Source organism: Colias eurytheme, chromosome 25, assembly GCF_061535395.1.
Source record: "Colias eurytheme isolate Ceu_HAF_F1 chromosome 25, ilColEury1 Martin Lab GWU primary, whole genome shotgun sequence".
Lineage (NCBI taxonomy): Eukaryota > Metazoa > Arthropoda > Insecta > Lepidoptera > Pieridae > Colias > Colias eurytheme.
Genome location: NC_143004.1, coordinates 5,903,809 through 5,929,296, shown reverse-complemented (window position 1 = coordinate 5,929,296; position 25,488 = coordinate 5,903,809). Strand labels below are relative to the sequence as shown.

Genomic DNA, 25,488 nt, shown 5'->3' with positions numbered 1-25,488 from the left:
GATGTGGTCTATGGTGCTAAAGCCTTTACGGAAACCGGCTTGTTCGGGAGGCTGGAAGTCATCTAACCTGCGTTCGAGACGATTCGTGATAACCCTTGAAAACAGCTTATAAACATGACTCAGAAGTGATATCGGTCTGTAGTTCTTCAGTAGGGTCTTGTCTCCCTTCTTGAAGAACAGAACGACCACACTCCTGCTCCATGCTTCAGGCGTTGTGCCCTCGAGTAGAACGGAATTAAATAGCCTCTGGAGCATTCTGAGGATTGGTTTTCCACCCGCTCTCAGAAGCTCAGAGGTGATTCCATCCTCACCCGGCGCCTTGTTGTTCTTAAGCTGTTTCAGAGCTATCCTAATCTCGTACAGGCTGATGTCCGGGATATCTTCGGTGAAATGTCGGGTTAGTCGGGCTCTTGGGTCTTTCGCCGGACCAGAAACAGGCTTGGCAACTGAGGTGTAAAGCTGCCGGTAGAATCTCTCGACCTCTCCCAAAACCTCTGACTTGGCCGACACCACTACGCCACGATCTGTCTTCAGCTTCGTCAGCTGGCTCTGCCCAATAGACATATCTCTTGCAAACACTTTCGAGCCTTGGTTTCGCTTAATCGCTTCCTCAATACTTGCAGTATTAAAGGAGCGTATGTCGTGTCGCAGAGATTTCGATATCTGTCTATTGAGCTGCCTATATGACTTAGCATCTTCAGATGTGCGCAGTGGCATAGAGCGCCGGTCTGCCATAAGTTTGAGAGTTTGGTCTGAGAGTTTTTGCGGATTTGTTTTACGCCGGGTCTTAAAGTGGGACCCAACCGCGCGGATAGTTTCTACCAGCCTGTTATTTAGATCGTCCACAGAAACGCTACTGTCGAGGCAAGCGAAGCGATTTTGGAGTTCGAGTTGAAAGCTCTCGGGGTTTTGGATTTGCGCATGAGAAGGACGGAGCGTAGACTTCATCAGACGTGATCTTTCACGTTTGACATTAATATTCAAGATTCCTCGTACCATTCGGTGATCGCTTCCGGTTTTCACCCTATGGATCACGGAGACATCTTTGAATATTTGCCTTTTCGTGGTCATAATGAAGTCTATCTCATTTTTTGTCTTCCCATCGGGGCTGAGCCAGGTCCACTTCCTGTGGGTCGGTTTCTGGAAGAAGGAGTTCATCATAAAAAGACCTTCCTTCTCCAGAAAGTCAGCTAGTCTCTGGCCCCTTGGGTTGCGCTGCCCAAATCCAAATTGCCCCACTCTCAACTCATCATCGCCTCTCTTAAGCTTTGGTCTGGTGATCATGACGCACACCGCTGAGGTATGCGCCCCAACGCAGCGTCACGACGCAGCATTTACCGTCCCTGCGGAGAGGTGGTCAGTTGATTTTGCCGCAGCTACCAAGGTAGACGTGAACATGAACAATTTTGCTGTTATTATCAAACTTTTATGTTTTTTGTCTTTATTTTTATATAAAGAAGGATAGCTGCGAAGTAATTCTATTAAATTATATTCGAAAAAATTCATATTGTCGCATTCATATATGCCGTGACGCATACCCGCACACCGCAGTGTTCAATCGAGAATGACGCCGCGCTGTGCGGGAGTACACCTCCCCACTCACCGCGCTTTCCCTTCGCCGCGGACGCATACTGCGACGGAACAAGAGAACATTGTCGACGTTTTTCATATGATTGAGTGTCCGGCATCGCAAACCGTATACCTCAGCGTTGTGCGTCATGATCACCAGACCAAAGCTTTACCCAGCTTTGCGTTGAAATCTCCCATCACAACATTGAAGTGGGCTTTCGAGGTATGTATGGCTCTACTTACGTCCTCATACATAACTTCCACTTCTTCATCGGAGTGAGCCGAGGTCGGTGCGTAAACCTGTATGACCTTCAACGAATATCTTTGAGATATTCTGAGTATAAGGCACGCTACCCTGCTCGACACACTCTCGATGCTTACGATGTTGTTGACGAGAGATTTGTGAACGATAAACCCGATTCCACCTTGGGACTGTTGGTCGCCCTCCCGGTAGAAGAACAAATTACCAGACGTCAACGTTATCGTGTCCTCCCCCTGTCTTCGGACTTCAGATAACCCTATGACATCCCATCGTAATTTGCTCAGTTCCTCTTCCAGCTCAACAATCTTTTCATCCGTCCTCAAAGTGCGTGCATTATATGTTACCAGGGCCAGGGGTCGTCGGGAGTGGTAGCCGGATCTCATCCGGTGATTCTTAGCACCCCTTGCCCCTCCGTTACCATGGCCGCTACCGTAGCCAGGAATAGCGGGGCTGCCGGGTACTAGGGGCCTGGTTGAGGGTGTACTCATCATGAGGGGTATGATGCCATACTCGCCACGCTTGGCAGGCGGGTTGGCGAGCGCAGTGGATATTAATGTCTAGTTAAGTCGCGGAACGCTGCTGCCCGTCCCGGTTAGGTATCCCTTAGTCGCCTCTTACGACACCCACGGGTAGAGATGGGGAGGTGCTATTCTTAAACCGGCACCACACGGTAAGAGGATATATTACCTTTTTATTTGTAATGTGATATTTAACATTGTGCGGTAGAAGCTCCTTGGACGCTTGCAGTAAGTAAACTTCAACTGTCACCTGAAATCAAACAATCACAAAATACGTTTGTATTTTATTGAACCCAATTTTGGACGCTCTATAACTTTCTGGAAACGAGTAAAAATTAAAGTAATGGTTAGTTAAAATATTGATTTTACCTAATTACCATCTAATGAGTTCCTTTTATTTTTAACAATTTTTTGTCAAAACGTTTTCAGATCAACATCCTTTCGAAGATTATCACAATAGTATTGCTTTTACTTAGCTCCCCCAACTATCTAGTATATTACCATGATTTTTCTATACATACAGTAGAATCCGTTTATTATGACTCCGCCTATATTGACCAACCGGTTATTATGACGTAATTGCACTACGAAGTTTGATTTTCATATAAAATTCTTTATAAAAAAGTCGGACATATTGACTTCCCTTACAGTGACATGCCGCTTATTATGACCCATTTTTAATAAATTATGTCTGGTTATAATGACCGAAGTGAATTCATTATCACGATTTGTTAACAGCAATATTGAAAATGATAATTTGACCATAGGTCTTCTATACACAATAGTATTTTACAATAAAACGAAAAAACAAAATTAGACAAAAATTACAGTGTACTTACAGTAAAAATACACTTGTGTTATTATAATAATCTGCTGATTACGTGCAATTTTGATTTTGATTTAATATGTACCTATACATATGCAAGTATACTATGTTTCTGTATTAAAATACTTAAATACATACATATTTATATAAAAAGATTTTTCATTTCACATAACGCTTTGTATGACGTCCGCTGATTATGACGTGTTTGTCGATTCCCTTCGATGTCATTATAAACGGATTCCACTGTATTTTCTCCTTACCCCCAAAACCTCAAAAAATATCCTAGATATATATTTTACCTTAAAATCACTAGCCAATCCGTCCATACGTATTTCATCTGGGAACACTAGCGGCGCGTTCGGTTTCGTCAGTTGCATGCTACTCGCTAACACTCGATCGCGACACTTTAGTAGGCACACTGCGTGATGGCCTACTGCGCCATCTGTAAGAGATAGAAAATATTATAAATACATTGAGGTATTATTATAGAGAGAACACTACGAACAAAATCTGTGCGACAAGCGCGGCGGCGCGGGGCGGCTAGTGAGTCATACAATTTGCAAATTCTGCCTATACTTATTAAATTAAAACCAATCAATGTAACAAAAAAAAATGGTTTGAGACGATTGACTCTAACTCGTGTTAGAAAAAGTGTAGTAGCGATGGCCTCTCTAGTACGTAGTACATAGTAACTCAATGGATAAATATACATATTTTTTTTTACACAATTTAATAGTTTTAAAATATATTCATTTAGCTTATAAAAAAAAAGTATATTGTTATTTTTGTATTACGTTTAATAATGATTGGAGATTTATTGAATAAGCCTTTTTACATTTGTTGAATAAAATTAATAATGAATGTCAATGCTTTTTTTATTTTTTTATTTACTTGGCCAGTACCAAAAATGGGCGCATAGTTGGTTGATGATTAAAATTAATCAAAAAATATATCAAAGGACTCAAAAATCTAAGAAAAAAAATTGAATTAATACACAAATGTCGTGGTTGCCTGAAAGAGATCACAAATAATTGATAAGGTCGCACAATAAGTTGTACTCTATCTTTTTCTGTGAGTAGTCCTAAAGTTTCTTATTATTACCAAATTATTTAACAAACAAATAATATATGTAACTAGCCCCGCCCCGCGGTTTCACCCGCGTGGCTCCGTTCCTGTTGGTGTTAGCGTGATGATATATAGCCTATAGCCTTCCTCGGTAAATGAGCTATCTAAGACCGAAAGAATTTTTCAAATCGGACCAGTAGTTCCTGAGATTAGCGCGTTCAAACAAACAAACAAACAAACAAACTCTTCAGCTTTATAATATTAGTATAGATAATACTAACCCGCATGCAACTGCCTTACATAATCTCTACGCAACGGCACTCTAACGTTGCGCATATTCAACGACGCCATGCCCGCAGAGCCCGCGGGCCCTGCACCTTCCACTTGCAGTCTTTGAACCTCGTGTAGGCACGCTTGGCGGCGGTGGGCTGGACAAAATAATTATCAAACATTAATTCAATATGTATTATGTAGTAAACTTTAAATATATTGTTAAAACGGATTGTAATCGCGCGAAAAATTAAACACAAGAATATAATTATGTATAGAATAGGATTACACACTTTTTTATGTAAATAGTAATAATACGACTGTTAATGTAAACTTTATTTAAAATATTTACTTAAAAATAAATATAACAACTATGCTTCAGTTGAAATCAATGTAATTGAAAAATATAACAAAACAAATTATGTAAATTAAATTGATTATGAAGGATTTTAAAATAATGAAATCAATTAGGAATTATATTATCATAATTATAAATGAGTAATAAAAATACAGCATAACTTACTTGCTAATAACAAAAGTCTTTCTCCCTCAGCTTGTTCAGTGGATCCACTAAACTCTATTGTAGCAGCGCATAGATTCAGCGCTTGGCTTGCCTGTTGAAAAGAGAATTTAGAAATAATATAGGTACGATCGAATAATTTTAAATAATTTACAAAACATTATCATACATAAAGATAAACGAAATCGAATTTCATTTAATTCATTAAATCCGGCTCGGAGGACCAGGAGTCAGCCAGCCAGGACCGTATTGTACGGTGATAAAGTGTATTTAAACAACCATATTTCAATACCTTTTAAAAAGAAACAATGTTATCAATTAGCAATTCTCTATACAGTCCTAATGTAAACCTCCAAATTACCTGCGATATGACAGTCTGCTGCTTGCTGATCTCGTTCTGCAGCTCTTTGATGCGCTGTCTGACAGTTGTCACATTAATTACCTGCGATATGACAGTCTGCTGCTTGCTGATCTCGTTCTGCAGCTCTTTGATGCGCTGTCTGACAGTTGTCACATTAATTACCTGCGATATGACAGTCTGCTGCTTGCTGATCTCGTTCTGCAGCTCTTTGATGCGCTGTCTGACAGTTGTCACATTAATTACCTGCGATATGACAGTCTGCTGCTTGCTGATCTCGTTCTGCAGCTCTTTGATGCGCTGTCTGACAGTTGTCACATTAATTACCTGCGATATGACAGTCTGCTGCTTGCTGATCTCGTTCTGCAGCTCTTTGATGCGCTGTTTGACAGTTGTCACATTAATTACCTGCGATATGACAGTCTGCTGCTTGCTGATCTCGTTCTGCAGCTCTTTGATGCGCTGTCTGACAGTTGTCACATTAATTACCTGCGATATGACAGTCTGCTGCTTGCTGATCTCGTTCTGCAGCTCTTTGATACGCTGTCTGACAGTAGTCACATTGACTGTCGGCTCGTCGGGCGTTTCTGGCGGTTCCCGTTCCGGTGACGTATGTCGGATCGTACGGAGGGGCGTGGTTGGTGTTGATGACTGTAAATTGTGGGATAGATTAAGTAACGGTTATATTATTATGGTCAATTTTTTTTAATTCTTTTTATAGGCATTACATTTAATCTTGCTTATAAAAAAAATGACAGATATTACGTGAAATAAGTAATATATCAGCTCTGACTGAACCTGGCTGTCTCTGTTTAACTGAGGATACCTTTTCTGGCAGATTTTTATCATTTTGTAAACATTATAGTCTATAATTTTTTATGCTAATGAATTTCATATTAAAGTCGGATTTTATCGGATTTAAAACGTATTTCATTAATGCTATTAAATTACATAATATCATAACGATTAGTAAGAATAAATAAGTCAAAACTTCACAAAACATTAATCAACTTACCGCTTGCATCCGTCTATAGAAGCTCACGCTATGCACCAGTTCGCTGCCCTTATCCAGTCTCACGGGCGTGGATAACGGCTGGCTTTTGAGCGGCGACTTGAACTGCGCCTTGTCCTGATACACGAAACTTGATGATGAGAGGCAGCCCTGCGGTTAAATTTACTGCCTGTCAGCCCTAGTGTGGTAGGGCTTGCTTGGGGAATTTTATAGGCAAGAACATGAAGGAAATGGATCGTTCTTGTACTAAATACGTAGTAGCTATTCATTGTCCACCATATAAAGGTGCTAGTAAGTTTGTATAGGTATTGTTGCGGGATTAATGACGTTTAAGTCTCTTTATATGTTAATAAATGAAATTGAGCTTTTTTAAATACTTACTATGTACCATAATAAGATTTCATGTAAGATTAGTTAATAGTTTATCTGCTGTAAACGATCTCTTGAGCTGACTGAACCAATTCGATAATTTATTATCAATAAAAACCTACCTTATTCCTAATGATATCTCCTATAATATTTATTTTTAGATCGTATCTAGCTGAGCAAGGCATATTAGGGCAGTAAATGGAGCTCGGACAACAAGGCAATTATTATTGACGGATCCCCCAAATAGCTTTGTACTACACCAAAAACTACCCCTTCTCCATTGGCACAAACCAAGACCAGTTACCTCATTCACCTTGTTCACTTTAGGCGGCGTCGGTCCCTCTTGTTCCAGAGCTTCATCCAGTAACTCATCCAGTTCACTGTCACACGCACTTTCCTCTGAATCGCTTTGCACTGCCTTCTTGTAGCTCGTGTTGTTGCGTTTTACGACCTGAAAGTTAATAAGGTTTAGTTTTAATTTCGAATGTTACTTGTATTTTGTACTGAGTTGTTAAGGATTGGCCAAGGAATATTGAACTTTAAAGAGCGGTTGATAGACTTTTTGGGCAATATCTATTATATTATTGTGGGATGATGTTCTTGATTTTAAAGCATACATGCGATAAAGATGAATAATTATTGATTAATAGTACCTAATACATTACGGTATTTTTGGCGTATCAACTATAAACGTTTGGCTATAAATTTTAGTTAAATATAATTGGTAGATGATAAAATCGTGTGTCAAGAAAAGTATACATGTACTTACATTCATAACCTCTCGTCCAAAGGATGTGTCAGCCCAATTATCAGATTTGTTTAGTTTTTCTGGAATATTTTCTTCGCTGAAACAACAATATTATCTGGTAAGCATTTCATATAAAAGAACATTTGTTCGTATAATAATTATTAATTGGTATTTATTCTCCCATATTTTTTGTGGTTTTCGAACATTCAGAGTGCATATTTATTTAAATTAAACCCGGTACTTTTTATATTACATTCATAACTGAACATAACTAGCTGTAACATGCAGCTTCGCTCGCATTTTCAAGTGAAATTATCAGTAATGGTGCCATCTATTGGAATTATAAAATACTAGCGGTCCGCCCCGGCTTCGCCCGTGGTACATATTTCGCAATAAAAGGTAGCCTATGTTCTTTCTCAGGGTCTAAAGATTATCTGTGCCAAATGTCATCAAAATCGGTCCAGTAGTTTATGCGTGAAAACCATACATACATACATACATACATACAAACCTTTCCTCTTTATAATATTATTAGTATAGATGTGTGTGGGTAATTTAAATTCGCTTACTTCGTTTTCCCACGGGAATAAAGTGATTTAGATACGCAGTAAAAAGTAAACTCTATCACTCTTTAACCCATCGATGTAACTATCTCAACAAACAAAAATCATACATACATAATAATCGATGGTTATGTTATAATAAACACGAATGCTCTTATAGGCAATCAATCCTTTACCACCCGTGCTTATTAGCAAATAGCACTCAGGGATCACGTAAATATTATTATTTTGTAATCGGTACAGTAGTTTCTGAGATTAACTGGTTCAAACAAGCAAATAAATTTGATGGGTCCTAGTTTATAATGAATTTCATCATAATTATTCTTATACATTTCTTATTCTATTACTAAAGTTAGGATATTAAGAGTTTATTTACTTATTTCAAAAAGTTAACCGCATATTTGTTTGTTGCTAAACATAAAAGTGGAAAACGACTCGACCGATTGGCTAATTATAACGTTTTTTTTTGAGGCATAAGGAAAGGTTCTTATGTAGAGAAAACACGAAAAAGCGGCAATAGGGCAACTTCTGCTATAAAATTTATAAGTGTAATGTGAGTAGATGGTGAGTAGTATGACTGCAGACGGATGATGGATACTCACTACAATACAATTAAGAAATGTCTACTTTAGGTTCTGGGTAAGTTTTTACAACACCATAGTTTACCATCAGACACATCGCATTGGGATATTATATTGCTTATGTCTAATATCTACTTATTACGGTTTCTATTGTTACCAATAGTCTGTGACATAGGTACCTACTATTCTATATTATTCAATACATTGACTTCTGTTTTGTTAAGGGCTCAGTGGACGGCTTAAGGGCGGCCGTACACGGACCGCTTCAAACAGTTGAGACCGACGGCTTGAAGCCGTGACCGTGTAGAGAACTATAGACATTCATTCACAGCCGTACACAGACTGCTCGAGCAGTCGCGACCGCTTCAAGCCGTGAACTGCGCGGTTTGTAGCGACACCTCGAGCAGTCAACGATCGACCGCTCGAGCAGTCCGTGTACGTCGCTCAGCCGTTAACTGCCCGAGCTGCCCGTGTACAGCCGCTCTAACCGTCACAAGTAATACTTGAGATTTCAGAATATCATTCTTGTAAGATTTTTATGAATTATGCATGGATAACACTGAAATGCATTACTGGTATTATAGTTACTATAGTTATATAGTAGTGTCTTCTCCAACATAACATCTTAATTGTCGAAAAATCTGGTGTTTTTATATAAAAAATAGACCGGTTGAGTAGTTTATAGTTGATTAATTGATTATAGTCTCATCTCTTGTACATATTAATTAAAAAACCGGCCAAGTGCGAGTCGGGCTCGCGCACAAAGGGTTCCGTAGCAGCAAATATAATAAATTACAGTTAAATCAACCTATCTCAAAAACTATAAGAGATACTTTGATCAAACCAAAAATCGTTGAAAGAGTTAATTAGCATGCATCACCTCTATTTTTTTTAGAATTTTATACCCCGTAGTTATAAAAATAGAGGGGGGGGGGACATACTTTTTACGACTTTGAGAGCTGATATCTCAAAAACCGTTCACTTTAAGAAAAATGTTTTTTAGAAAACTTTATATCATTTTAAAAGACCTTTCCATTGATACCCCACACGGGTATGTACATCGAAAAAAAAAATTTCATCCCTCAGTTACATGTATGGGGGGCCCCACCCCCAATTCTTTTTTTTACTATTTAGTGTCATATTTTTGTAGCGGTTCATACAACACATATTCCCATCAAATTTCATCACTGTAGTACTTATAGTTTCCGAGTAAATCGGCTGTGACAGACGGACAGACGGACAGACGGACAGACGGACATGACGAAACTATAAGGGTTCCGTTTTTGCCATTTTGGCTACGGAACCCTAAAAAGGCGTGTAGAGATGACTTCGTCTAGAAATTATTAACTCTTTAGTAATCAGAATAGAGCTTAGCATAAAATCCTAAGAATGTTTTAATGTTATCATATCATTGTCATACCTTTAACCTAACAATTTTCTCAAATATATATACTAATCTATACATGTAATAAAATTGTAGGAAAGACAAAACTGTAAATTGAATATTTTTTTAAAAGAATACTTGGGGCGTGATCCATAATCGATATAGAACCCAAAAATATAGTTTTTAGAATTTTTGTCTGTTTGTAATTTGTATGTATGTCCGGGTTAAACTCAAAAATTACTGCATAGAATGGATTAACTTCTGGTACAGAGATAGCTTGAGACCTGAGGAGAGACATAGGATAGGTTTTATCCCGGAAATCCCACGGGAACGGGAACTATGCAAGTTTTTTTGTGACTATGCGGGCGAAGCCGCTAGCGGAAAGCTAGTAAAGGATAAAAATAAAAATGCAACCTTCATATTTTATTTCATAATAATTTATGCACTCTGAACATCATCTGAAAAACCACAGGAACAAGGAGAATAAAATACCACATTCACTTCAATACTTTATTTCTTACAAAATCAGATAAAAAAAGATTTTCTACTATCACAGTCAACAAACTTAAATATTAAGCTGAAAAAGAAATTTCTAGATTAAGATCCCGTAAAACGCAATGGAATATTGTAAAAATTTAATTGATTTAAATATATAAGAGAAAATGTCGTATTTTTACTATTAACCATTGCAGTTTTATTGGTAATTAGTTTTATAATATACTGTATAAGTAAAAAACGTTGTACTTTCTGAAAGAAACATGACTGGCGTTATGATTATGAGTTAATATGTATTATTATGTATATACATAATATAACATATAGATCGATTGTAATATAATAGTGCGAAATAAAATACAATATTTTTTGATAAATAACGGCCTCCTTATTTAAGATATTCTGTATATAATACTATATTGTAAGGCTTTCGTACAGAACAACTAATATGTAATAGTAAAATTAATATTTAAATTGCAAATCTTGTCCAAACAAAGTCTACAAAATATAGACTTTGGAGGCTGACTGTATTTGCCGTATAAAATGCTTTAACAAATAGTATGTGAGTGAAGTCCCGTGTCCCCTAGTGGGGTAAGGGACAGATGTATTATGCATATTGCATACATCTGTTTCACTGATCGATTTTTCTTTAGGGACAAGTAGGTGATCAGCCTTCTGTGTCCTGCCAGACCGAGACATTTTTTTTCTTCGTCTCCACCGGACATCGAACCCAGGACCCCTCGGTTCTACGCTCACGCGTCTACCACTGTACCAAGGAGGCGGTCAACAAATAGTATACTATTGATATATTCAAATCTATAAAACGATAAGTAATGTATGATAATCGCACCATTGCATATTTTTAATGTGTTTTTCTCATAAGTGTGTCAAGGTAGTTTTTTATTGGCGTTTGTCATAAAAAGTTTAAGTAGCTATTGTCAACATGAGTCTATTATGTCGAACTCCATTAATAATTTAACGAAGAGTATTAAAACGCATGAGGAATTTATGTAATTTTTGTATCTATACTAATATTATAAAGCTGAAGAGTTTGTTTGTTTCAATGGGCTAATCTCAGGAATTACTGGTCCAATTTGAAGAATTATTTCAGTGTTAGATAGCCCATTTATCGATGAAGGCTATGTATATCATCACGCTAAAAACCGCGAGGCGCAGCTAGTTTCAAATAAAACCTATACTAGATAAAGATTAAGTAGATTATGTACTTGTTATGCAGAACTGGTTAAGTTAAAAACTAATATAAAATGTTTCGAATTTACTTCACCCTTATTTTCCTTCAAAAAACGTATGCATTTCATAAAACATACTTTTTATATTAGTACATATGTTTTCAAACTTAAAAATAAATGATAATAAATAAGGGAAGAATAACTCGGAAGTAGCTAAATAACCTAATAACAATCTCACTCAAAGATATGAATCGAGTTAAGCCTTAAGCAAATGGTCATTGATAGATCCTACTCGTCTTAGCATTTTCCTCTTGTCCTAGGACTGATGGTCGAAAGCTTTAAACTATATTTAATAATATGATGGGTTAGTTACTTATAAATACTTTTATATTCATAAGTAACCCATAATATTCTGTTATAATATACAGTTAGTTCTATTTAGTAGAAAAAAAACTTCCTTTTACTCTTTATGGAAACTTCGAATATGGTTGGCAAAATTGTTGAAAAGGCTTAGCGGGATTTTTTCTATGTTACAAGTCTTAAATAGGCCAAAGGATATGGGACTCTATTTATGAGGATACAAAAGGCATTTTGCCAATAGCCTTTAGGTAAGAGAACACTGCCAAGACTAGAAGGATGTATCTCTTTTGTTCATTTTAACTGATCATGCTAAAACTATATTATGTAGTTCATATATTTTATCCACTATAAGAAAAATTATATACAAAACACCTAACCTATCTAATCTACAGGCAACTTTACAGTCTTAAGTTTATTAAAACGATTGAATATAATTGATCTAAATACATTTTATTATCTGGGACGAGTGACTGAGATGAATTTTAACTTCATAATATATTTTATTAAGTATTACTTATTGCTGTTTTTGAGATATCTCATTCTGATTAAATAAGTATCGATGAGAGAATCCAACTATTAAAATATTCAGAAATCACAATTTTAGGTAGGTAGGTAGGTCTTAATTTCAGTTTACTACTTACGCGTTTTATTATATTTTGTAGTGAATATATTTATTTAATACTTTTTATGACAAATACAAGTTAAAAGTATGATTTACGCGAACAAATGTATATTTCTATCTACATGACGATCACTGTAAAGTTAATAACGATGCAAAAATGCGTTTATAATGAGTGGCTGTAACTTGGCATCGTTTATACACATGCAATTGTATTGTAAACATTTATTTATATTTTATAACTAAAAAAAATTGAATGATTTTTGAAGTGAAACTTCTGTAGGCGCGTTGAGAGTAAAATTTCAAGTTCGCGTCATGGCAATACCGTCACGTCAAAGAGTAAGGCGACGATTTTGGTATCTTTGAATCTTGCCAAAGTTTCACTTCTGACACCGGTATCTGTACTTCAAAGGCAGATTAATAAGTTTAAACTTTTCATTGATACATTTTAACTTACGTCAATATATTATAATAGAGATTGATTGATAAAATAACTAATCGTGCCTTACATATCGAAAGATATACCAAAAAATTGGTAAACTCTTAAGAAAAACTACAAAATCCAAACCTACACGAGTCTATCAGTCAAACGTAATAGGCACTTAATAATTTCAACACAAGCCGATATCGACCTTCACTATACGTAATAAGATATACATTCGTATACACGTATTAAATTACATATTATTTATATAAATACTAAAAACCAGTTGGCAGTGTTTGTGCTTGATTATCTTAGTTATTAGTATTTACTGAAAACTAGCGACGTGATTACAATTTTTATGTTTTATCTATAATAATATACAGTGTTATATTTATGTAGAATTTTAGTGAGTTTTTTTATTCTCATTTATTTATATAAATGAGCCTAGTTTTAAAGGCCAGCATAATAGTAGACAGTACTAACTACTAAGTCTAAGGAGATTCTTGAGAGTTATGTAGTGTGGTTTTGAATATATTATTGTCAAATTATTATCAAAGCCAGTTTCTTGTCTTTTTAGGTTTGTTCGTTTGATATTAAATTATTGCATTTTCTTTATCTTGTATTTGCAAAATACGAGACTATTACTATCACAATTATCCTAGTAAAAGTTTCTCTAACAGATAAAAATCACAATTTTATATAGAAGCAAAAGTAATCCTTATTATGACGAAATAAGGTTGTTTATTTTTTAAGTCTAAATTTCAGCATATAGAAAAATAATGAAATATCTATCAGGTATTCAACTATGCCTAACACCTCTCTCATACTGGGCAGTACAACGCAATGTTATAAGAAAGAAAATCCTTCCTACCAACTACCTAACATTTGCCACATGCTTTGGCCAAGCATTTGTCAAATACATCGTTATGTAGTCTTTAAAGTTGGGCCAAACATTTGCCATATACGCCAACACATTGCAAACCTATGTAACGTTCCAACCAATAAATACCCCTAACGTTTGCCACATGCTTTGGCCAAGCATTTGACAAATACCATCATCCAGTCTTACAAGTTGGGCCTAATTTTGCCATATACGTCAGCATTGTAAACCATATTCCAACCAATAGGAACCCTTTAATTGGGCCAAGTGTCCTGTACTTCATATACAAAGAAAGAAGAATATACACTCGACAGCATAATAACCGCACCTAGATCCGCCACAATCCGAATACTCCTCTTGCGTGTTCGAATTATCCGTTTCGATATCCGATAAATGCGGATATAGGCTCGTCGGTTGTTGGACAATGGTACCATTTGCCTCTTTACTGTTTACTTTTATCCGTTTTACATCTTCCAGTACTGATAGAACTACGGGTGAGTCTTGTTGGGAACCTGGAAATAGAAATAATACATATTAGTAGATAAAAAATGTGAAGTCCCGTGTCCCCAAGTGGGGTAAGGGGTAGATGCATTATTCATACATCTGTTTCACTGATCGATTTTATGTAGGGACAAGTAGGTGATCAGCCTTCTGTGTCCTGTCAGACTGAGACATTTTTTCTTCGTCTTCACCGGGAATCGAACCCAGGACCCCTCGGTTCTACGCACATGCATCAACCACTGTACCAAGGAGGCGGTCTTTTTACGAATTAGTAGATATATGTATTTGTAATTATACCGCTGAACTTATTCATTGCGGGTGATTAACGTCATCGTGCGCCAAAAGTATGAAAACTATCGATAGAAGAGAATCATCCTCATCATCATGACCTAAAACCTAGTATGGAAGCTCTAAATGTACATTAATTAAAACTTTAATACTACCTATATTATGAATCTTGCATTTTTGTATCAGAAATTAATTATAAAAAAATGTGTGAAATATCATATAATTAATTAAGAAGATGTATTATGACGTATTAATTAATAAAGATATCAATGGAGAACGCTAGTCGGAATTTTAATTGATAATTAAGTTGGACAAATGAAATTTCTGGAATTCTTCTGAATTCTCGTTATTAATTAAACATGATCTAGTTGATAATTTCGAGGAAACAATTTCATATTAATGTGTTGTTACGCTTGATTTAACGTTTCGTGTATTGATGGATTCATTTTATTGACTCTTAATATAAGAGTCAATTTCAAAGACGTCATGTAAGTTAGATTCGGTTGGTGGTCATTTCCAAGAAAGTGCAGAAAGAAAGAAATGGCAGCTGTATCTATACTAATATTATAAAGCAGAGTTTGTTTGTTTGTCTGAACGCACTAATCTCAGGCACTACTGGTCCGATTTGAAATTTTTTTCGGTTTTAGATTAGCCCTATTATCGATTATCGAGGAAGACTATAAGGCTATATATCATCACGCTATAACCAACAGGAGCGGATCCACGCGGTTTAAACCGCGGTGCGCAGCTAGTTCGAAACAATTTTTAACACCTCTGACTAAAGTCAAGAAATGTTACTTATTATTGAAAAGTTTTTCATCTAGATATTTGGAAATTAATCAATCTCTATATGAAAGTTATATTTAAATTCTGAGACTTAAACCAGAGAAAGACCAGAATGTTATTACGATGCGTTGTTTGATGTAATTGCCTTTATTTAGGGTTCCTAGCATTCCATAAAAATCTTGAACGTAATATGATATTTTTAATCCAATGCTTTATTAATATTTTCCATGCATGAAAAACTAGAACACAATATTGATATTGTATACCCAACAGAGTCATGGTGATTACGCAAACCCAATTATGCGTGGATTATGAGCGGTTAGGAACAACATGAACAACGCTTGTTATGATTATGATTTATGACAATGACAAACTATTGTTTGACATGAAATAATGGGCTTTTGTTACTAATAAAGCTGATTTTTCGACGATTGTTTTATAATAAATGTGCAACCATTTTCATATTTTCCCTTATGTTACCTAATTGTTACTTTAAACCGGAAACAGATTAATCAAATAAGCAATTAATGATATATTACTGCAATTTTTGATTTCCAACCTTAATATCATTTTTATAGATTAATAACTAAACAAATGTTTTACGGTTTGCCATTTTGTATTCTGCTTCCAGTATAATATGCATTTAAATGAACTCAATTTAGGGACGATTATTCAATAGCTGGTTAAAACTTATCCGTCCAACGTAAAAGTATGACGGGCCCTCGTCACAATAGGCAGCGTTGGCCCAACAAATTACCGTTTATATTTACCATCATTACGACGATCATGAATCATCTACAATGACGGCCGATCATAGACATTTAGGTGCTTACACTATCGTGATTGCCTCTACTCGCCCAACGCTGCCCATTGTGTAGGTAGCCCATAATACGTCATTCGACGAATAAATACAATTACCTAGTTTAAAAAATTAGATTAAATACTCACTTCTCCGTTTAATAGGTTGCGCTGCAACATTTTTATCTTCCTCCTTAATTCTCTCCTCTGGCACTTCCACGTTAGTTTTAGGTACGTTTGATATTATTTCAGGTTTCCTCTGCGCTAAACTTGTGGTACTCCCCATGAGGGGCGCTTTCTCTGACGGGTCGTTTTCACTGTGATCGTCGTCTGAGTCATTGTCTTGTGGTTTTGGTGGTGGTGGGGGCTGAAAGAAGAAATTTTATTGAGAATTTTTTTTATTTTATATTTGAATTGGAATATTATATTTTTAGTTTAATTAATATAATATCGACAAACATTTATTCAGGAGGATAACATAGAAAACAATTTAATATAGTGTTCGTCTTCTTTAATAGTTCTGTTTAAAATAATTTAATTGCGTTTCGTTCGTTAGAAAAAGGACATACAGCTGAGATCTTCCTGATTTATGTTAAAAATCAAAACTATACGCAAGTACTAGATACGTTAATAATTATTATTTATTATATTATATTGTGTTTAGATTTTTTTTAATAACCCAGTAAAGTCATTATAATTTTTACGTGTTTTATTATCAACATCACACACCTATTAAATTAAATCAAAGTGCAACATTTAATTTGCAACCTATGCAACTTTATCCTATAACCAACCAAGTTACGTATCAATCAAGGTATCAATACACAATTGACACAATCATTTTCTGTTTCAACAAGTATAAACTAATAAACGTTAATTTCTCTAACAATAGATTCCCATAGCGCATAACGTAACCGAGATATCTTCATGAGAGAGTGCTTGCTCCACAAAATAGCGTCTACATTATGCTATAGTTACATCACAGTCAAGAGCGTATACGGGAGCCAGCAGCAGATTTTATGACCAAGTTCCTCTCAAGCGGTAATTAGTAAAATGCATCAAAGTATAGTATTATGAAGCCTCGTGAACGTCAGCTGGAGCTCGGTTGGGGGGAAGAGCGGTTGTAGCCTCCCGTATCAGCTGACGGTTTTTCCACCAAGATACAGCCAGCTGACATATATATTTATCCACAGTTACATATAAGCTATCATCAGGTAAATTTTTGTTTGAGAGGAAATAACGGAAAATAAATTTTTCTTTAAATTTAACTTTCATGTTCGAGACACCAGCTGACGTATAATACACCATGTTGTAACCAGCTGACTATTTTTTTTCGTTGAGATATTGGGTTAGCTACAATTTGACAAATTTTTAGCTGAGAGGAAATGAATGAATGAATGTATTTTTTTTCCTATGTGCGTGGGAGGCTACAACCGCTCACCCCCCCAACCGAGCGCCAGCTGACGTTCACGAGGCTTTATAATACTATACTCTCATGCGTCTGACGAATTATCTCTTGAGAGGAAATAGTTAACCAAATTTGCACCTGGCTCCCTAACCATATGCGGGTAGCCGCATTGCGGGTAGCCGTCCGGCTGACCGCAAGCACAATTATGTACGTAATATTAATTTCTATGCGCACTGTGCGGTCTGCGGTAGCCGCATCGCAGTGCGCATAGAAATGAATATTACGTACATAATTGTGCTTGCGGTCAGCCGGACGGCTACCCGCAATGCGGTTACCCGCATAGTGCGTATACGCTCAACACTCCATACTTCGCGGCGGTAGTACCGGGCGCGGCTTTCCTTAGGTTGTCAAAGAAAAACCCGTGTAGTTCCCGCTTCCGTGGATCCCGGGATTAAACCTATCCTATGCAGTTTCCACGTCCTAAACTATCTTTGTAGTAAATTTAACCAAAAAAGATACTGTATTTTAGTCGCGAATAAGAGAGAGATGACGGACCGAATTATTTTCGCATTAAGAGTTGTGATAACCGCAACATTGTCTAGATGTTTTTGGCTTTTCCTTGAGATCAAAGGCGCAATACTACTAGGCTTTTCTTCATTCTGTGGTTACATCATGCGACCTAACCTTATGGAAACTGGAAACGCCTAGTCACAAGAACTGTTATAAGGACGGCATAATATTAACGAGTTCTAATGAACAAATCGGGGCATATGTGTGAAGTGTAATTGACCTGAATGTTGTATTTGTTACAACTGCTGGCGTTAACTTATATGGATAGAAATCTCATGTTGATTGTACTTAAATGTAACGAATAAATCGAATTTGATACAATTTTGTACTTGTATCTTTGATCAGGATTAAATTTGATAAAAAAATAGAACGTAACTTATAAAAATTAACAATAAAAACTATAGATATCTTTAGAATAAGTAAGTACAATTACTATTTGTTAAACTGTCCTTAAGAAATCTCGAATGTAGAACATTATAAATATATCTCTATGAGCTAAAAAGCACAACCTGAGCTTTTTTCACAACTAGCTGCGCTCCGCGGCTCCGCTCCTGTTGGTTTTAGCGTGATGATAGCCTATAGCATGCCTCGATGAATGGGCTATCTAACACCGAAAGAATTTTTCAAATCGGACAAGTAGTTCCTGAGATTAGCGCGTTCAAACAAAAAAAAAACAAACAAACTCTTCAGCGTTATAATATTAAGTATCGATTACATTAGTTTTCGCAACCTAAACGACACATAAAACGTGCACTTCCTACGAAAACTGTATCACCATTTTAAACTGAGCAATAAAACAATACCATTCAAATAAGTACATATTCAGCATGTTGATTCTTAAAACATCGTACCTACAAACTTTATCTACGAAGGAACGTGCTTTCTGCAGAAAACAAAACACAACACTTGCATTGAGTCTTGGAAACGTGCGAACAAATACAAAAGGAATAACTAGCTCTATTTATAGGTAAACGTTTTGTTTCGACGTGTAAGTAAATCGCTGTAGAAGACTTGCATCACTACAAAGTCGCTTTCTCTGTCCCTATGTCCCTATGTATGCTTCTTTAAAACTACGCAACGGATTTTGATGCGGTTTTTTTTAATAGATACAGTGATTCAAGAGGAAGGTTTTAGTGTATAATTTATTATGTTTTAGACAAAGCGGGCGAAGCCGCGGGCGGAAAGCTAGTTTTGAATATACGGATGAATCTTATTAATACTATTTTAACGCTAAAGCCAATTAGCTTTTTCATTAAAATATCAATATGTATTGCGTGTTTTGTATATCCTACCAATATAAACGCGAAAGTCGGTAAGAATGCATTGATTTATGTTTGTTAGGCTCTTACGCGAAAACAGTTGATCGGATATGTATGAAATTTGGTACAATATAGTCTGGATTAGTATATTGGACCCTCTAAACCGCTACCACGCGAACGCCGCGGGTTCCAGCTAGTTATATGATGACAACACAACATTACAAATTGAAATTGAAAATATTATATTTATTTGCAAGAATACGGTTACAGATAAAAAAACTGATATGATTAAAAAGAGCAACTATGGAGTTTCTTGCCGATTCTTCTCCGTAGATACTGCTTTCCGAATCGGTGGTAAATGTTAAAAATATGTACCTAATGACGTTTCAAAAGTGCTTCTAGAAGAAGTCTAATTGAATAAATAAATGTTTGAGTTTTGAGTTTTTTGAGTTTGAGATTACAGATGTTTTAATAACAATATTATGTGGCTAAAACATTCTACCTGCCAGCATTTGAATATTTAAAACTAAATACTCATCTCATTGGAAATACCTATAATGATCGACAGATTCAATAAACCGTTTAAACAAGTCTCAATGTTAGCTGATTATATTTAATATTCGCAAACCTGTATTACTTATCGGTAAAGCAACATGATTTATCTGTGAGTCGCATTTTAAAGTCGGATTCGGTCATGGTCATACTATTAGTTATTATGTAGAAAAAAAAATAATGTCCAATATTATTAGTCCATACTAATATTATAAATGCGAAAGTAACTCTGTCTGTCTGTCTGTTACTCAATCACGCCTAAACTACTTAACCAATTTGCATGAAATTTGGTATGGAGATATTTTGATACCCGAGAAAGGACATAGGATAGGTTTTATCCCGGAAATCCTACGGGAACGGGTTTTTCTTTGAAAACGCGGGCGAAGCCGCGGGCGGAAAGCTAGTATTTTATAAAGCCAAAGTATAGTTGGTGCTGTATAATTATGCATATTCCTTGCATGGATGAAATTAGCTACGAAATCAGAACCTACGCAATGTGGGACAACGGTAGACTACAACGTATCCTAGAAGTGTAATTTGTCCATATTGTAGGGACAATGTAGTTAAAGTCACTTCTTAACTTAATTAAGGATCCATATAAATTAACTTTATTCGATTTTTATATCACTGCAGTGTGCATGCAGTCATATAATGTGATTCCATTAAGATATGTATAGATTGAGATTAGCCATTTCCCTTTTTCGTCCAGACAACCAAATTTTCATTTATTTATTTTTTTATTTTATTTAAGTATTTAGGTCATGCAACGTCTGGTACTATAGTAACGATTTTCAAAGATTTTAAGTAGCTATTAACATTAGTTATAAATAAATAAACAAATAAATAAAATCTTTATTTGAATTCATACATTAAATTACAATAGATTGGGGTTCAGGCCCCCTTACTAGGTATAACCTGTATTAATGGGACCTGTTCCTTCCCTAGGATTGAATTGATTATCTTCTGTAGATTCGATTCCTCTGAATAGAAAGATATCTAGAAAGTGGTAGAAACCTCTATACAGCTATGTGTTTATCCATACATTGAAAGTATCGTAATTGTAATACTTGAGCAGATGGCACCACCTGCTATTTGAATTCATGTTGCTAGTGTATTACAATATGGCAACCGCAAATAGTAGCAGGGATAAATACCGTTGAATTATCCCAAGGAAACGATAAAGGAAGACCTTAGACCTCATTTCAACATGCTGCGGCATTTTTCTACCTTATTATGACTACACTTGACTGTTTGGTGATGGGGTATTTTTAGGGTGAATCATTTTGCAAGTCATATTGTATGAATCAGTTTGGCAAAATCTAAGTTCGTCAGTTCTGCTTAGCTGTGTAACCCGGAATTAACACACTTTCGTAAGCCAACTTATCAGACATATCAAAGATTATCGCTTAAGTCTTAAAACATTATCTTTAAAGTTTCTTGTCGATTCTTCTCTCTAGAAACGACATTCCAAAATAGTGGATGGCAGTTAATTAGAAAAAATGGAACTCATTTGCAAATATAATTTAAAAAGTTTTGAGGTTTATGGAAAAAAATATTAAAGGATATTTTGATGAAATTCAATATTATATTTCTTTAACAATTCGATAAAATAAAATTTCATTATTGATAATGACAATTTAAATGGGCTCCTAAAATGATTGAGTTGAAAAATATATAGATGTTTGAGTTTAATTAAAATACCTAAGTACATAATATGTACTATGATTTACTCTGTCCTAAGAACAATAGACCAAATCTGTACTATTGTTTATTGGTCTATTGATCGTGGATTTATCCGTTTCCGCTTTAGGGTTGAATCAAAGAATTAGATACATTTCACGTCTGATCGACTTTGTTGACTAGAAAGTAGACCATCAGATTTGTATGCCTTGCCAAATCCTTTATTATTCTATTGCAGATCGAATCTAAGATATCTCCGTTGGATTACGCATAAAATCGTGCTTATTACAACCTCAGTTAAAAAAAAAGAATAAGCTATTTTTTAAGAATTAGATATAAGATCCGCGATAATATATCTTATTCAAAAAAATAGCAAAAGTTAAGGTCTTTAATTATAGCCCTTATTACAATAACATAACGGTATATATTAAAAACATCCTCACCTTATAATGGAATCTGTTCTGCAGCATCTCCATCTCCTTCTCCCTTTCCTGCTTGAACTTATTCGCTATTGTTGTCTCGCTTATCGTTTGCTCCTTATTGAATAGCGCTGCCAGCTTCCCCTTTATGCCTCCTCCAAAGGAACTCTGACTGATATTGTCTTCAGCAAGACTGTCTTTGGAATTGGAATTCGAATTTCTTCTAGAACTTTCCGTGCTCTTTGTGGGCGTCTTTTGTTGGACAGGTTTCGGCTTGTCTGGAAATTGCAAAAAGTTTAGTGCGAAAGGTCAATGCGCAGGATTCGTGTCGGGGCGCTAACGGCGTGAGTGCGTTTGTGTGTAAAATTTTATTGTCTTATGAATATTCATGTTTTTAGGGATAGGAAATATTAATATGTGAAGATTTTATGTACTGTTGTATAGATAGAATGCTTGTTCTTCTGAAGTATTAAGAATATGAAAACTTAATACGCATATAATTTATCCACCTTGTAATAAACAAAAGTTTTGACATGTTTCAGATGACTGGTTTTAGTTCAAATAATATGTTATTAGAAAACTTCAGAATTATTGAAGGCCGAATTATTTTATTCCAATTTATTTTTATCGTTCTGCCTAGTTGAACATCTCATTATATTTTCACCTAAGTACATCTTCGCCTACTCTTCACACCGTACCTATATACGAAGCTTATAACACCTATCTGTCAACTTTAACAGTTTTCCATAGACATTTCGCAACGGAGAAACTAAACATAGCCTTTAGAGGTAACTCCATTTTTTATACAAAAAAAAGCGTGTGTGCCGAGCACGCGTGTCAAAAGTAAAACTTCTTCGGCAAGGTTCAAATATATCAAAATCGTCGCCTTACTCCATGACGTGATGGTATTGCCATGATGCGACCTTGAAATTTTACTCTCAACGGGCCTAACAAAGTTTCACTTCAAAAACATAAACCATCTCAATAATAAGTCATAATTACGGCAATTATAGATCGATTAGCGACCATTTAAAATGGCATTGCACTAATAAGTAAATCATAGTGATTCTGGGTCAACCGTCCGGGTCAACTGGTCAGCCTCGGTTGCACATCTGTTGTTGCGCCTGCGCCGGTTTTACGCTTTTCTTCAATACAACGGTGACAATTGAAATTTTGTGCCATAGAAACTTGGTTGCAAAAGAGTCGTTTTATTGAGTTAAGACGTAGATGGAAAAAAATACAATAAAAATAACAATAGAGATTTTAGAACGTATTTTTATGACATTTACCCTTTCTCAAATAAAATGTTAACATAATATGTTAATTTAACGACAGGCTTTCTTGTCATTATCACAAAAACAAATCTATAAGAAAACTTTGGTTTGTTTGGTTGGATATATTAGCGCATAAATTTACATAAATTGAAATATGACAAAACGCCTATATAGGTACACTAGTGGTCCGCCCCGGCTTCGCCCGTGGTACCTACATGTTTAAACTATCCTCAAGTTGGATCGAACTGCGCATGGTGTGCGAATTTTATTATAATCGGTTAAGTGGTTATTTTTTTTTATTTTTTATTAAGATATATTTCCCAATTTTCATTCGATTTTTCTTGCCATTTTCACAATAGCATCGTAACTCATCTAGTTGCGTAGAATAAACACTAGGCCTTAAAGAAAACTCTCCAAATCACGGTTATTATAACTAATAGTTAATTTAAGCAAAACAATTCCAATGAAATCTTTCCGATCAAACTGTTTTTAAAATATGGTAATTTTATAGATCTCACATTACCAATGACCCCAGATAAAGCAACTTTCTGCTATGTTTCATTATCAATTTAGAAATTTTAACAAATTATAGCAAAACGTTATAAAAAGCATAGAATATCACTACAGAGTACAGACTATACCTATTCTTTCTTCTGACTATCCAGAGTAATGCAATTTTATTCCATACGTTCCTCTTATTTTTAACCGACTTCAAAAAAAGGAGGAGGTTATCAATTCGGCCGGTATGTTTTTTTTTATGTATGTACACCGATTACTCCGTGGTTTCTGAACCGATTTACGTGATTCTTTTTTTGTTCGATGCGGGATGGTGTCGAATTGGTCCCATAAAATGTTGCAAGTGCAAGTTTGAAGTCGGTTGTTTTTAACGCAGTTATTGACTTGTTGTCAATAGCATTAACAAGTTGGGTTTAACATCATCATCAGCACATAACGTTCCTACTGCTGGCACGGATTCCTATGAGGGTACATTAACCACCAGGTATGACTCATTTGAACAACTAGAAATGTGAACGAAACCTTTAAAAACAAATTAATAAATACCCATTTTAAAGAACTAATCAATATAGTACATTAACGATCATGTTGCAATTAAGGAAACGAGATTCCAAGTAATGAACAATGTTCGTGTTTTCTTCAAGTGTTTATGACGAAATAAAGAACGATCAGCAAAACTGTACTTATTGGTAATTTGTTAACTAGAAGTACCGGTAAATTGTATCTATACTAATATGATAAAAATATGATAAAGCTGAAGAGTTTGTTTGTTTGTTTGAACGTGCTAATCTCAGGATCTACTGAACCGATTGAAAAAAATCTTTCGGTGTTAGATAGCCCAGTCATCGAGGAAGGCTATAGGCTAAGACCAACAGGAGTGGAGCACTGCGGGTAAAACCGCGAAGCACAGCTAGTTACCTTATAAATTTAACTAGAAGTACAGGTAAATTGCATTACCTTATAAATTCACACGGGGAATTATCGTAAATGTAAGTTGTATTATTCATAATGAGGGATTTTTTAAAAATTATAGTTTTGAGTGCGTACGTGATTAACGTATAAAAGACCTCACGTATGCACCTGAAACCTTAAATTTATGAATGAAAACTTAATTTGTACGGGTAATAAATACGAATTATATTCCTATAGATAAGGCTTAGTTAGATTATTCAAGTATCGCTATTTTTATAACACGTGACACTAAAAGTAAAAATAAAATATTTATTCGTCACAACCCTATTGATGTACATTTTATAGACTATTCAATACAATCGTATTTCCTACGTATAGACACATATACATCGACCCTTTATATATAACCTTATAATAGTTTTTATGCAATTTTCACTTCAGTATAAACATTTCACATAAAGTCTACAAGCTACAACACACTCCACTCATCCATACCCTACAAAAAAGCCAAC

General features: G+C 35.5%; 1 protein-coding gene across 1 annotated transcript in view; it reads right to left on the bottom strand.

Annotated features, from left to right (window-relative positions):
* Positions 1-25,488, bottom strand: part of LOC149897676 (anillin-like) — a 65,369-nt gene that overhangs the window by 6,583 nt on the left and 33,298 nt on the right. Inside the window, exons 8-18 of the mRNA XM_090116074.1 lie at positions 22,299-22,552; positions 16,537-16,753; positions 14,342-14,525; positions 7,539-7,614; positions 7,074-7,220; positions 6,404-6,550; positions 5,878-6,039; positions 5,034-5,124; positions 4,522-4,668; positions 3,475-3,617; positions 2,519-2,599 (exon numbers count right to left, since the gene is read on the bottom strand). Coding sequence (XP_089972200.1) covers positions 2,519-2,599; positions 3,475-3,617; positions 4,522-4,668; positions 5,034-5,124; positions 5,878-6,039; positions 6,404-6,550; positions 7,074-7,220; positions 7,539-7,614; positions 14,342-14,525; positions 16,537-16,753; positions 22,299-22,552 — 1,649 coding nt within the window. The remainder of the gene's footprint in view (positions 1-2,518; positions 2,600-3,474; positions 3,618-4,521; positions 4,669-5,033; positions 5,125-5,877; positions 6,040-6,403; positions 6,551-7,073; positions 7,221-7,538; positions 7,615-14,341; positions 14,526-16,536; positions 16,754-22,298; positions 22,553-25,488) is intronic.